The 16,003-nt window shown below is 39.6% G+C and overlaps 1 protein-coding gene across 1 annotated transcript in view; it reads left to right on the forward strand.

The window, feature by feature from the left end:
- The first annotated feature begins 15,208 nt into the window (after nucleotides 1-15,208).
- The window catches only part of LOC106633210, an 18,328-nt gene continuing 17,533 nt past the window's right edge, over nucleotides 15,209-16,003 (forward strand). Inside the window, exon 1 of the mRNA XM_042221217.1 lies at nucleotides 15,209-16,003. Coding sequence (XP_042077151.1) covers nucleotides 15,804-16,003 — 200 coding nt within the window. The 5' untranslated portion in view covers nucleotides 15,209-15,803.

A 16,003-nucleotide genomic window follows, 5' to 3' on the forward strand; every position in this document is an offset into this window, starting at 1 on the left:
GGAAATACTTTGTATCAATAGGTAACTTCACATCTGAGCAGACAAGTATCACATGTGGAGTTCCCCAAGGTACCATCTTGGGACCCCCTCTGTTTAACATTTACATGCTCCCACTGGCACAGATTATAAAGAACAACAAAATAAACTATCATAGCTATGCAGATGACACACAAATATATATCACAATGTCACCAGGAGACCAAGGCCCTGTACAGGCTCTTGGTAAATGCATTGAGGAAATTAATGACTGGTTGTGCCAAAATTTTCTCCAGCTAAACAAAAACAAAACTGAGGTAATAGTCTTTGGCGCCAAAGAAAAACGATTACAGGTCACCAGAGAACTTCAATCTATACACCTAAAAACCACAGACCAGGCGAGAAATTTGGGTGTAGTGATGGATGCAGACCTAAACTTAGAAAAACACATTAAGACAATAACAAAATCAGCTTACTATCACCTCAAAAATATTTCGAGGATAAAAGATCTGATGTCTCAACAGGACCTGGAAAAACTAGTCCACGCATTCATCTTTAGTAGGCTTGACTACTGTAACAGCATCTTTACAGGTCTACCTAAAAAATCAGTCAGACAACTACAGCTCATTCAGAACTCTGCTGCTCGAGTCCTCACTAAGACCAAAAAAGTGGACCACATCAGTCCAGCTCTGAGGTCTTTACACTGGCTGCCTGTCCGTCAGAGGATAGACTTTAAAGTTCTGATGCTGGTCTATAAAGCTCTGAATGGTTTAGGACCAAAATACATCAGTGACCTCCTGACCCAGTATGAACCTTCCAGATCCCTCAGGTCATCTGGATCCGGTCTTTTATCAGTTCCCAGAGTCAGAACCAGACACGGAGAAGCTGCATTCAGCTTTTATGCTCCTTATATCTGGAACAAATTCCCAGAAAGCCTCAGATCAGCTGAAACACTCAGTTTATTTAAATCCAGGTTGAAGACTCACCTGTTCTCAGCTGCATTTGAATAAAGTACCAAATCCACACTTTTAAGCTTAAACTTCAAAACTTACATTTTAACTACTGATTTTATCTACTGTTCTGATTTTATCTGTTTTGATTTTTTTTTTACATACTGTTTTGTTTGTTTGTTTGTTTAAACCACCTTGTTCTTGAATTGTGCTATACAAATAAACTTGCCTTGCCTTGCCTTGCCACAGGATCATTCATTGTTGTAGGTGCCCATTTTTAATGCGTGTTGTTGGACTTCTTTGTGTGACCACGAATTTTAAAGTTGGACTCAGCCAAGCTCTAGATTGACTGCGCGCAGGTAAATCGATCAATATTGTAGGTATATTGGATGTTTGCTTAAGATCTGTGATTTTGAATGGTTTAATAAAAGGCACAGCCCGAAAAAGGGACATGGGCTCATCTTCCTGCAGGCTCACCACTCGCATGAGGTACCGTAGGGGTCGTATGCAATGTGAGCTGGGCGGCGCCCAGGAGCGGACGTCCTTCCCTTATTCTTCACTTATTTGCTCAAGTGAAGAGATATGTTTGACATATTTTTGACAAATTATATGCCAACAAGTCACTTATAACTGTTTATATTCCCGCAATAAATTTGGAAAATGAGCTTTGATGTGTTGTCCGTAACAACTCCTCTCATGAAGGTTGCCACTAGCAATCAATTGGTATACATTTATCAGAACTGTGACACCTTTGGATCCAAGTGAGGTAAAGGAAGACTGGCAAGCTTAAAATGCATATCACAGAAATTGTTCTTATCTGGATAATTAAGCATGCATCAACACTTAAATTGGAGAGCATCCTCACCCCCATCCAGCCTTGCTTGTCTATGAAATAAAGAAAATACTTGTTTTGCAAGAATCTTTATGACTCTGTGTCAAGGTAGTTAATTTTGGGCACTTAAAGTATGATTAGAAAAATGTGTTTTTGTATTCGTTATAATTTCTCATGACTTCTTGGGCAGATCTCTCTTGAAAAACACATTTTAATGTCAGTGACACTTTTTTCAAGATAAATAAAAGATATACAACAGTCATTTTGCCAAAAATAGATTGTGGCTTGTACCTTGTGATTCAAACATATTTTCTGGCTCAGAATGACTTTTATGATTCACAAGAGATATGTTTGACATATTTTTGACAAATTATATGCCAATAAGTCACTTAGAACTGTTTGTATTCCCACAATAATCTTTTAACAAATACCCCTAATCACTTTTTTGCTGATGATCACTTTTTTGGCACAACGACGGCAGCTGGCAAAGCAATTAGTGGAGTGGTTATTAAATTTTTTTGTTACTTCTGAGAGCAAAGTTAATAAATATTTATTTAGCCTTTCACTTTGGGTCTTGCACGTTGCAGATAGTCACTCGACACAATGTAGGGTGTAGCTATGGGCAGGGTTTATGGGCCACATTTAGAGGGCCAACCCCATGTGGAAGTTGCTTGTTTTTTTCCAACTTGTGTCAGGTCTTTCCTGGTACTTCAGCTTCCTTCTCAGTAAAAACAGTTATCACTGCTATTAATTTATTGGCAAACTTCCCCTAATTTCAATATTTTTTGATAGTCAAATCCCAGAAAGAGAGATTGCTGTGAACTTTGGAAAAAAAAAACCAACAGAGAATTTCCATCATTTACATATTTCTTTACTGGCAAGGCTCCAACACTCAGCGTGTTAAAAACTTCACCATGTGAGTGACGGGGCTGAAATTTTTGAACACAGGTTGTTATTGTGCCATTCCTAGCAGGACCATTTGGACATACAAGCATATTCGAAATAACTGGAAGAACCAGGCATTAAACCACTGGTTCTACCTTCTGAGGTATAATAACCTGTGAAAGTCTGTGGTGTTTTGTTTTATAGAAGGGTACACACACATTCTTTCACAATTCTGCACTTATTTACTTATTATATAATGAAGTTTGAATTCTGATACTTTTCATAGAGTTAATGTCAGCCTTATCAATACATCTGACTGCTCAGGTGGAGGCAGGAGCCATCCAGAAGAGGGCTGATTTATTTCCCCATAAAAATCTGAAGTTTGTGCAACTGTTGACTTAGTCAGAGTGGAGAAGAAGATAAAGAAAAGAAAAAAAAACCAAAAAAACAATCATTGTTTACCATCAGACCCCAAGGTCGCCGTGGGTTGATGAAGTAACTTCTTTTTTCCTCCTTTCCTTTTTCTGAGGAGTTTTTCCTCCTCAGAAAAAACTTCTGGAATTTAATTCACATTAACCTTTGCAGTTTGACATACATTTCAATGTTGAATATTACAGATCTGAGAGACAAAGAACTACATGAAAGGGATTTGTGGTGCTGCCGTCTTTTGGACTTGTGGGGGTTTTCAGGGGATGTTATCTTATTAGAAAAATTACAGGTGTGTGGGTTTAACGTCGTGAGCACAGTGTGGAAACTTTGACTTTATCCTGAGTTCTCACCTTTCAGCCCAGAGTTCTTTTTCTGCTTCTCAGCAACAACTGAAGTGAACTGTTTTGTTTTTTAGTTGCAGAGATCCACAAATCATTAAAGTGCCCATGCATGCCTTTTGTCAGCAGTGGGCAAACACAGCAATTTTCAAGTATTTTCTTTCGTTCCTAAACCTCTCTCTACCGGAACCATCCATGAACTATTGGATGGAACTATTGAACTGTTTGCCAAAATACAGCTCTTAGTGTGGCCATGATAGTGTGTCAGATTAACATCTAAATCTAATAATTTATAATGTCTGAGTAATATCGTCTATAATAAGTTCCTACAGCTTCACACATCCTGATCCTGCAGAAAGAAAAAACAAACAAACAAAAAAACCAAGAGCAATGCGGAGAGTGTTAGTTACTTAATTAACATACGGAGAGCTTAGGGTCTGACTGTAAATAATGAATGCTTGAGTTTCTGCTGCACATAATACAGGCCAACTGTTATGCATAGACTTATAGGTTTGCAGGGTGAAATAGTGCGTAATGAATCGGCCCTCATTTGGACAAATCATATTGATTCAAACTGAAGAATCTTCTTGCATGAGAGTGAAACATATTCACACACAAGTCCAGCCGGTTTCTTTCCAACATTCTTAAATCATATTGATTTTTTTTCAGCCTCCTCACATATTTTAACTGCCACTGTTTGTTTCCCACAAGCTTTCCAGAGAGAAGCATGTGTAAAACATTCACTTGCTCCAGCATACATCATTAACAGTTGTGCTAATTTCTTAGCTGTTAATTTGTGTTGTTTGGCAGGTAATTATTGAAATGAACAGACTGCATTTTTGTATATAAATTAGCGGACTGTTAGGAGATCATCTAAAGACATTTCTACTCCCCTGGTCAGATATTTACAAATGAGTAAATACGTATTATTTGTCTTAGTCACAAAAGTCACAATTTCTATATATCATCCTAAATATCATGGTGGCAGCATTGAGAACGCATTTACTCTCTTTTACTATTTTTGAAGGTGCTGCTATTATAAAAGTCTCTGCAGGAAAGTTTATTCATATTTCTCTTGCAGGCACTTCACTTCCCCAAGGGGCCCACACTTTTAAATTCAGGCTTAAAATCCCAGAGGGGTATGTGGGAATTTCTGGCTTCATGCATTAATACCGTGCTGTAGTTTGCTTTTACAAATAACTAGATTCTGTTTTTTTAGGAACATGCCTTCTTCCTTCCAGGGGAAACATGGAAAAATTGTCTATGTGGTTGAAGCAAAGATATCTCGGAGCTGGCATTTGCCTTCTGCAGTACAAAAAGAGATCAAGTTTGTTTCTAAGGCATTTCTAAACACTCCTCAAGTAATGGTAAACACTACAATGATGTGTTATAAATTTGACATCTGGATTACAATTGAGTTGATCTGAAAAAAAAAAAAAGTCTGTCTGGTTCTTTACAGTGTCCACAATCTAGTTCAGTGAGTAAAGACGTCGGTGTTTTCTCTAAGGGACAGGTTCAAATGTCTGCTACCATTAGCAGAGGAGTTTGTTTTCCAGGTAAAATATCTGCAACTTACAAAATAAAATGTGAATAGATTTAAAAATTAAGCTCATTGTTAACATTTGCTATTGACAGGTGAAACTTTATCTGTTGTTGCCAAAATCTGTAACTCTTCCTCCAAGAACATAGAACCCAAATTCAAACTTCAGCAGAAAATAGTGTACAGATGCGATGGCAAGACTAAAACCTGTGATGAGACTCTGTTCAAAGAGGTCGGGGACACTATCCGTCCAAACTCAGAGCAAACTGCCTCCCGCCAGTTGAAGATTCCTAGTGATGCCATCGCCACCCTCCGTAACTGTGATATCATCTCAGTTGAATATCAGTTAAAGGTATAAAACTATGTCATAGGGATTTCATGGTGAACTTTGGTTGTAAATGTTTGTAGGTAAATAATAGATAAAGAAAATGTGTGTCTTAACCTCTTAAATAATTAATAACTACTATGAAGATAAGACGCTGCATAAAAAAGCATAACAAATAATAATTATATGTCAAATTAAAAAAGTAAAATTGGTAGTTTTATAAATTGCACTTTTAATTTGATTGTTACTTTAGTCTGATTTGATTCTAAATCTCTGACTTTTTCCAGGTATATCTGGATATTAGTTTTGCCTTTGACCCAGAGGTGGTGTTTCCACTGGTCATCATTCCTTACAGATTTGCAGCCATTCAGCCTGGGGAGCCTGTGGGCCCTTACCCACCCGGGAGAGCCTGGGCTCCAAGTTACAGCAACTACCCTTCCCTTGCCTTCCCCACTGGATCAGGTGCTTGTCCCTCACTAGATCCCGCTCAGCATGCAAACATAACAAGTGGCAATTTTAACCAGTGGCCACAAGGTGCTGCTCCATACGGGTTTTCAGTTCCAGGATTCACATCACCTTCAGTACCTGCATACCCTCCTGCTACGCCTCAATTTCAACAGGGAGAACCATCTCTTTCCCCTGAACTGGTAACTGAGCAAATTAATAAACTAAATGTGACATCTTTTTAAGTGACATCTTAAAAATAACTGTTAAGGTGAAAACCAAATTGGTCAGAGGCAATTCTTCAAACTGTAACTTTTAAAGTATCTGAAAGAAAAGAAAGTGGAATTAAATCATGTCATTGAGCCCAGATTTCACCTGTTGATGGCAGCAGAAGTCCAGCATGACCAAATGTAACAGTGCAGACAGTTCTTTGATTCATACTGCAATCTCTGATCTCAAAAGAGGTCTTTGAGTCTCTTATTATATTTTTTTTGTTGATCCAATGATTCCTCTGTGGTCGTTGTTTTTGCCTAGATTTGAGAGGTATATCATCTTTCTCCACTGTAAATGATTCAAAATGCAGCTCCTGGATTCTTAAGTTGTATGAAAAAAGCAATACATAACTCATGACAATTAGTTTGTAAAGGGAATAAAAAGTGCAGTGTGGCATTATTAATTAGAGCTAGCGGTGTGTGTGCTTTTTTCATTTCTTTTTTCAGAAGCATGCGTCTGCAGGTAACTAATTAGTGCGTAAATTTGCTGTGAATTTTACTTTTACAGTTATTCTTTTTGTCTTTGCTACATTGTACCCATGTCTGATCTTTGTTGCTTGACTGTTGTCAGTAGGTTTTATAACAGCATCATCAGACAGTTGTTTATGTCAGTAATTTCCCAGGATATGCAGACATTTGTCTCATAATTGATAGTGTAGTTGAAACAATTGGTAGCAATAAAGATAACTTCATATCAAAATATGTATAACACTGTATTGTAACTGCTTTATTTATTTTCTATTGTTAGATTTTATCCGTGTTTGTTTTTCATTTTTTCCTTTTATAATTTTATCCCACAATTTTCATGCTGTTTATCATTGTTGTGCTTTTTGCTTGGTTTTCATTTTTGTATGCTTGTCTGTGTTTTGCTTTTTCTTTGGATACAGTTAATGTAAAACTGCCAACTGCACTTTTAAATGTAGTATAAAAATGAAATTGACTTGGTGTATGTAATTATTGTTCACATATTTAGGATGAGAAAGCCTTCTTGCAGGGCTATCCTTAGGAGAGAGCTGCATTTTATCTTAAAGAATATTTAATTGTTGCATAAGTGGTTCTATGTATGCTGGAGATGTAAGTGTCACAGTCCGGCGAGGGCAGACTGTATGTGTTGACAAAAAGGACCCAAAACGCAGACTCCAAAAACTGAACGTGGCGTGGATTTAACAAAAAACAAGCCGTTTATTGAGGCTAGCAAAAAGGGTACAAATAAAAGGGCATTGGTGAAACTAAACAATAACCTAAACTTGGTGAACTAAAACTAAACATGGAAAAAACCTTAAACATGGTGAACTGACATAGATACCTGAAGTTGTGACATGGACGCGCAGACGACCTGACAAAGAATGACTGAAAGCACACGGACTAAATACACACAGGAGGATAATGAGGGAAGTGGGAACACATGGAGAAACAGCTGACACACATGAACATAACGACGTCACAAGGAGAGAGTAACACTAAAAACATTGAACATAGGAACACAGGACCCCTCCAAAATAAAACAGGAAATATAATGAGACGCAGACCTGACAACATAAGACCCACAGACATGAAACACACGAAGGGCAAGGGAGACTTCACAGGGGTTGAAAACACAAGGGGGAACTAATAAGCAAATGAACATAGGAAACTTAATAAGCTTAAACATACACTATAAACATCAAAAGAACTAAAACTCAAAACACTGGGTCATATGACCCAGGATCGTGACAGTAAGGTTCTAGAGGTGAAACACTTGCCAGGGCTTGTGGCTTATGCATTTTGTGACGACCTGCGTGGTCTCTGTTAAATCACTTAACGGTCATTTTGTATACTTACCTGATTTGTTGTCAGATTTTTGGCCACAAAAAGGCTACATACTAATTCCGACTATGGCAGATAATAAAACTAAAATCATATTTAGCTCTCTATAGAGGTTCGAGCAGGCTATACATTTAAGTGCGTGGCTTTTTTTCTTTTCTTTGTTTTTTACTGCAACTATATACTGGCCAGTGGTTGCCAGTGGACTCCCACACTGAAGTCCAGGCCCTGTATTTTAACTGATTAGTACTGGTTGAAGCTCAAATAATAATCTGTAATAAAAAACATTTTGACCTGAACTACTGGTAAGTAGATGCAATCTAACATTTCTCTTGATATTTACATCAATAAAATTGTTGAGCAATTGCAAGCTTCGAATTTATTTTTGAGAGTGTACATTTTCCAGGCCGTAGACAAAGTCTTCATCCAGTGATCTATTGAGAAGGTAACAGGAAGAAACTATCAGAGATGCCAGTCACAGACCTGAAGATGTCTTTGGTCCTCCAAGGTATGGAGGCCTATCTCCCCCACCACTTCCCCTACCAGTGGCAGATGCCCTCAGACATCGGTGCATTGGTGGTTCTTTGTGTCCGGGGATGGGCGTCCAGGCTCACTCCTTGGTGGCTGCTTATCGGGGCCTGGAGCCTGGGGCTCGCTCGGGCCACTTCGGGGGTGGGGTGCCCCCGGCCTCTCGGCCTGGGGCTCGGTCACTCTGGCACAGCTGGCTGCCAGCGGAGCTCCTGGGCACGTCACTGCAACCCCCCCTGGCTTCTGCTCCGCGGCTGCTGAGTGAGCCCTCATCTGGGGCTCTCCTCAGCTCTTTCTGGGATAGTGGCGCGGTTGCCCCTCTGTTGGTCTTCCTTGGTCTCTTGTGTTCTGAGGGCCTCTGGATGTCTGGAGTTTTGATCTCCTCCATACCTGCTTCATGCCCTGGAGGACTGGGCTGTGGCTCCCCACACCCTCTAGCAGATTATTACATGAAGGAACCTTTTAAAAACAAGCGCGTTCATGCTCACAGGTGTACACACGGGTGCTCACACACACAAACTGCACCCTTTTTGTCTCCTACCTCAAAGCACACTGTGCGCTGTCGATCTTACGTGCTGCACAATAATGTTTAATATTTAGTATTTACCGTTGTATTCCCATATATCATCGTGATGTTGTTTATTCTATTGCTCTCATTTTCTTCTGCTTGTTTTCTTTTTTCATTCTCAACAGGTGAAATTAAAAAAAGTATCTACTGTTAAAAAAAAAAAGAAAAAAAAGGAAAATGTGCATTGTGGCAGTTTTTTGACCATAACGTTGTGATATGTTAGCTTTGTTTGTATGTACGAGTCAGAAATAAACTTGGACAGCTCACAAAAAAAAAGAAAAGAAAAAAAGAAGATGTCTTTGAATCTTTGAAAGACAGAGAGTCTTGGAACATCTGCAGGATGTTGAACTGTCAGTTATTGTGTGATTTGAACTTTAAGTATGCTTTGAACCTAACCTGATCCATTAAAGTACACCTTTGGGGTGTTCCCTAAAGCTATAAAATACCTCAACAACAGTTCTTAGAAAGACACTCTCAGAAGGAGCTGCTGTCAATCTACGGCATGTAGAAACGAGGTACTCCCCTTTGAGAAATAAATGTTTTTATTTTACATACCACAATTAGTGAATCTACAGGGTGGGCCATTTATATGGATACACCGTAATAAAATGGGAATGGTTGATGATATTAAAGTCCTGTTTGTGGCACATTAGTATATGTGAGGGGGCAAACTCCTCAAGATGGGTGGTGGCCATGGTGGCCATTTAGAAGTCGTCCATCTTGGATACAACTTTTGTTTTTTCAGTAGGAAGAGGGCCATGTGACACATCAAACTTATTGGTAATGTCACAAGAAAAACAATGGTGTGCTTGGTTTCAACATAACTTTATTCTTTCATGAGTTATTACAAGTTTCTGACCACTTATAAAATGTGTTCAATGTGCTGCCCATTGTGTTGGATTGTCAATGCAACCCTCTTCTCCCACACTTCACACACTGATAGCAACACCGCAGGAGAAATGCCAGCACAGGGATCCAGTATCAGTAGTTCCAGGTGCTGCATATCTCGTATCTTCACACCATAGACAATTGCCTTCAGATGACCCCAAAGATAAAAGTCTAAGGGGGTCAGATCGGGAGACCTTGGGGGCCATTCAACTGGCCCACGATGACCAATCCATTTTCCAGGAAACTGTTCATCTAGGAATGCTCGGACCTGGCACCCATAATGTGGTGGTGCACCATCTTGCTGGAAAAACTCAGGGAACGTGCCAGCTTCACTGCACAAAGAGGGAAACACATCATCATGTAGCAATTTCAAATATCCAGTGGCCTTGAGGTTTCCATTGATGAAGAATGGACCCACTATCGTTGTACCCCATATACCACACCAAACCATCACTTTTGTTGTTCCAACAGTCTTGGAGGGATCCATCCAGTGTGGGTTAATGTCAGACCAATAGCGGTGGTTTTGGTTGTTAACTTCACCATTCACATAAAAGTTTGCCTCATCACTGAACAAAATCTTCTGTGTGAACTGAGGGTCCTGTTCCAATTTTTGTTTTGCCCATTCTGCAAATTCTGTGCGCCGATCTGGGTCATCCTCGTTGAGATGCTGCAGTAGCTGGAGTTTGTAAGGGTGCCATTTGTGAGTAGCTAATATCCGCAGAAGGGATGTTCGACTAATGCCACTCTCCAGTGACATGCAGCGAGTGCTACACTGTGGGGTCTTGCTGAATGAAGCTAGGACAGCAACTGATGTTTCTTCATTAGTAACAGTTTTCTTGCGTCCACATTTTGGCCAATCCAACACTGAACCAGTTACACGAAACTTAGCAAGCAGTTTGCTAACTGTAGCATGGGAGATGGGTGGTCTCGTAGGGTGTCTTGCATTGAAAACTGCTGCAGTGACCTGGTTACTGCGTTCACCAGATATCAACACAATTTCGATCCGCTCCTCACGTGTTAACCTCTTCGACATGTCAATGGCTGTGAACAAAGAGAAACTTGTAAATAACTCATGAACGAATAAAGTTACGTTGAAACCAAGCACACCATTGTTTTTCTTGTGACATTACCAATAAGTTTGATGTGTCACATGGCCCTCTTCCTATTGAAAAAACAAAAGTTGTGTCCAAGATGGCCGACTTCTAAATGGCCACCATGGCCACCACCCATCTTGAGGAGTTTGCCCCCTCACATATACTAATGTGCCACAAACAGGACTTTAATATCACCAACCATTCCCATGTTATTACGGTGTATCCATATAAATGGCCCACTCTGTACTTCTACATTAGTGTGAAACCTTTTTCCCTCTTCAAAGCTAAATTAATGTTACTGGCTATTGATTGATGCTATAGTTGATGTGACCCCTATCCTTTCAGAGTTGTGTGGTATTATTTTGCAATTTCTTTTGTCATTTTATGGCATTACATTCGTACATTATAATATTGTAATGGTAATAACACGTCTTTCCAATTTTGGCCCACTGTTAATGTTAATGAGCATTAAGTTTGCACTTCTACATACTATCAACAACCATACAATGGCTCTTTTGAGAAACTGTTATCCAGAATTATATGTTCTCCTGGCTGCAAATGATACTTTATCCCAGGATAAGAAGGGAAAAAAACATGTAGCAGGGGAACATGTCTTTTCAAACCCTGCAATGCCAGTCACATACCACATGTCAGTTTTTGGAATATTGAATTGCTCTGCAAAGGAGACAGCTGGGCTGTTTTTTATAATGTACCTTTGAGCCCGGCCTCTAGAACCAAAGTTCACATTACAGGTATTCAAAGACCTGCAGCTAGAAGGCATTTCTTTTTCTGAGAAAAACACACATTCTTGGATATTATGGCATGCAGGAACATGTGCTGCATTTTTTAAGAGACTTATCATTTCTGGTTGAATAAATACAGAACATATCAGTTTAAATGTTACCAGGACAATGATAGTTTTATAGCAGCAGAATAAAGAATAAAAATAGTGCAGTCCATAGCACATAAACAACTTAGCTAAAGTGAAAGTGAAAGTGCCACAGGCTCACTTAGTGTGGAACAGACTTAAACTGAATAGCACCAGCTTGGTAATACCATTTCAGAGATGTATAGTAAGGGCTGAGATTGTGCCAGAGAGAAGAGCAAATTGCACAAATAGATATTTTGTGCAGATAAATCTAAAACAGCTGCAATAAGGTATGGTACAGACAGAAGAATCATTGTACAGTTTCCCAGAAAACAGCAGGAATGAGTTCCTGAAGCATTCCTTATTACAGCCAGGTTAAATAAGCCTGAGGGAGAATGAACTCTGTTTTCACAGCAGCATGAAGTGGAGTGGATGGGATGTATTTTCTATGATTGAGAGCAGTTTTTGCAGTGACTTCCTATTCCTCTTTGACTCCGGCCAATAATGGTTAAAGCCTTGTGAATTAGTTTGTTGATCCTGTTGGCATCTCTGGCAATAGTGTTTAGCTACCATAATGTTTTATTGGATTATATTTGATGGCTTGGGTCCCAGAAAGATTAGCAACCACTGTTGTGGAAGCTAATGGAGTTCCTTATTAATAATTAAATAAATATAAGTGGCACCTTATTGATTGGAGTTGGTTTATTTTGTTCAGCTTAAACAGGAAGTTCTGATTTAGTTATATTATTGTGATGAATATTGTATTTAAGCAACAGTTGACGTAAATTAAATTTCATATAAATTTCATATTTAATGTATAATTTTATAACTGTATTTGTATTTACATTGCATGTATATGACAAACTGTATTATTTTTCTTGTTACTGACCCACACACACAGACGAGAGGTCTAATCAAGTTTAATTTCTTTCTTTTCTTTTCTTTTTTGCCTGTCCAGCACTGTAGCAATCAGAATTACTGTCTGAAGGCAAAGACAAATGTCCAACAGATTTATTTTCTTGAGTGGATCATTACAGCTTTTGGTATACTGGTGGATTTTGTTGTCATAGTTTAATCGATCTTTATTATTTATTTATTTATTTAACTTTTACATTTTTACAGTCAGAATGGACTGGGCTGGGGAACAGGAAAGAGAAAGAAAAAGAGAAATTGGGAACTGAGTTAACGACGGAGAGAGAAAGAAAACTAGAGGAGAAGAGAGACAGAGAGAAAGGACACTGAAAATCTGTTTAATCACCTGCTGAAAAAAAAACAAGAAAAAAGAAAACATCACAAGAGGCAAACCACAGCAACAGCCAACATAAGCACAAGTAACAGTAAATTATAAATATTGAATGTTGCAGTGGCTGCAGTGATGCGGACGCTGTACCGGTCTGTTGTGGTGAAGAGAGAGCTGAGTATAAAAGCGAAGCTCTCAATTTACCGGTCGGTCTATGCCCCTACCCTCACCTGTGGTCACAAGCTGTGGGTAGTGACCGAAAGAACGAGAACGCGAATACAAGCAGCGGAAATGGGCTTCCTCCGAAGGGTGGCTGGCCTCTCCTTTAGAGTTCAGCCAACCGGGAGTACGGTGTACATTTTAGGACATCGTAAGGTCTCAGGAAAAAAGTTGTCAGGTCTCAGTCTCACACGAAAAAATGTCAGGTCTCAGTCTCACACGAAAAAATGTCAGGTCTCAGACTCACATGAAAATACGGAGCCCCGCAGGGGACATGGGAGAAAAAAAAATTAAGGCGGACTTTTGTGAGATCTCGCAAAACAAACTCGGAATCTCGCAAAACAAACTCGGGATCTCGCAAAACTTTTGCGAGATCTCGCAAAAGTTTTAGCCGCATTCTTCCCGTTAGCTCGAAGCTAACGGGAGGTCGAGACCTACTACAGCCGGGAGGAACACCGCTTTCCCGGCACATCGTGCCTCGACCTCCCGGTCGGCTTCGAGCCGGTGTCCGAAGAATGCGGCTAAAAGTTTTGCGAGATCCCGAGTTAGTTTTGCGAGATCTCGCAAAAGTCCGTCTTAATTTTTTTTTCTCCCATGTCCCCTGCGGGGCTCCGTATGAAAAAATGTCAGGTCTCAGACTCACATAAAAAAATGTCAGGTGTAACTGTTGGCATGATGACATTGTATATAATTTGGATTATTTCTTTATCTTGTGAAAATCCATGTCATGATCGTAAATTGTTTAAGCTGTACATTACTTTGTTTGGTTTTTGTAGTCAACGTTTTGGTGCTTTTATTTTGAAAGTCAAGTTCGCTTACAAGTTGCGCTAGTTTCCGCTTTGGGTAGAACGAAGAAAAACACCTGCAAGCGCGCAGAAAGGATGGTTTTTATTGAAAGACATGTTAAGTGGACTTTGACTACACACGGTTAAACGGTTAAAGGAAACCTCAGAAGAACGGCAGCTAATTCCCTTTTTGCAGCATGCAGCCAACGATTTATTTATTTATTTATCGTGTTTGTTGTACAGTGTTTTTACTGCTGTGTTTTATTTTGTTAATGCTGTATAGTTTTCACGGTGGCTTTGGAGAGAAGTCTTCAAATAAACCAGTGACAGAAAACCACTTGCGTCTGCCTGTGCTTCGAGGGAATTATAGTGAAAACTCGGACTGTTCGTCGACGCAAGCGGCCACTAATTGACGATGCAGCAAATTCAAAGCATCAGCGAGCTTGTTCCTACATGTCTACAGCGCAGAACTGGCAGATAAGCTGAAAGTACTATATGCATATGGTGATATGACACATGCACAAGTATTAAAGGGCAGTGTTTTAAGGAAAGGTGTTTAAGTTAAGTGGCCTAAGAAGGAACTTTTGCAAACATTGCTGAAGAATACTGTGATTGATAACTACTGTGGTGTATAGTACATCTTATTTTGGTGTGTAAGCTAAAACCTTTGAAGATTTTAAGGTAAAAGTGCATTTGGGAAGCAATAAGTGAAGGTTTTGGATGTAAATTCTTGAATTGTTTTGAAGTTTATTATCAGGTGTATTTTTGTAAGATAACACTTCCATTTGAACTGTGTTATTTTTGTGCCATTTACATATGAGTAAGTGTTAAACATTGAGGCTTGGTTAACCATCTACATTTCTTATTTCTAAGTGGGTTGATTAAGAAGTGCTGTAAAATGTCAGAACCAAGCGAGCCTACAGTTCAGTTTAGTGACAGTGCAGACTTTCAAGATCAGTCTGAAGAAGGTCAAGTGCATGGTGCTGAAGCTCAGCAAGAGGAAGCGCAGCAGCCAAGACGAAGTGAAAGAATCAGAACTCTAACAGAGAAAGGCAAAGAAATGCAAGATGAGAAAATTAAAGCACTCCAGCAAAGGTTTAACTATATATATGACAAATGGAAAACACAAGTTAAATCTGCAAGACAATCCTTATCACAGACAACAGAGACCTTATCTGAGGACTTGCTTAATGACATTATAAGTGATATCACAGGTCTTTCTGCAGATGTCCAGTGCGTCTATGAAGAGCTACGAAAGATCTCTGCTCCAGACCAGGTCACGCGTCGTAGAGTGGATCGGTGTGTAGAGATTTCTACATTTGTTGCATCCAGAGCCTCAAGTAGGTTGCAAAAAAGGAGGAGCAAGACTGGCCAGAAGCAGGCTCTCTCTTTAATTCAAGCACCTGCAATTCAGGTTCTGTTGCCTCCATTTTGAAAGGCACCTCAGTACTTTCAAGCAGGTCTTCTGCAAGGCGACAAGATGCTGCTGCTGATGTTGCTGCAAGTCAGGCTGTTCTTAAAGTGTTACAAGAACAAGAAAAAGAACAGTTAGAAATCGAGCGTCTAGAAGCTGAAGCTAAGCAAAAGATAGCTGAGCAGGAGGCAGCAGCAGTAAAACGTCGGTTAGAAAGAGAGGCAGAAGAGGTAAAACGAAGAATGCAGAGAGAGGAAGAAGAAGCTAAAATTAAGGCTCAACTAGAGGAAGAGCACGTAGCTCTACAAAGGACTCTGGAGGAAAAGCGGAGAAAATTACAGCATCTGGAGGCAATGAAGGATCTCAGTGCAGCAAGGGCGAGAATGCTGGTGTACAATCAAGAGAATGACAAAGAGGAGGTGCAAAAGGACTGGGCATACATTGCACCAATGCAGGAAGTTCGGGGAGAAAGCAGTTAATGATAGAGTTAAATTCATTCAAATGGAAAAGTTGTGCTTTGGTTGTCTGAAGTACGGTCATCACTCAAAGAGTTGCATCAGTAGGAGTGTTTGTGACAAGTGCCAGAAGCGTCATCCTACTTGTTT

This window comes from Haplochromis burtoni, unplaced genomic scaffold (genome assembly GCF_018398535.1).
Source record: "Haplochromis burtoni strain Fernald_Lab_line unplaced genomic scaffold, NCSU_Asbu1 Contig_63, whole genome shotgun sequence".
Classification (NCBI taxonomy): Eukaryota; Metazoa; Chordata; class Actinopteri; order Cichliformes; family Cichlidae; genus Haplochromis; species Haplochromis burtoni.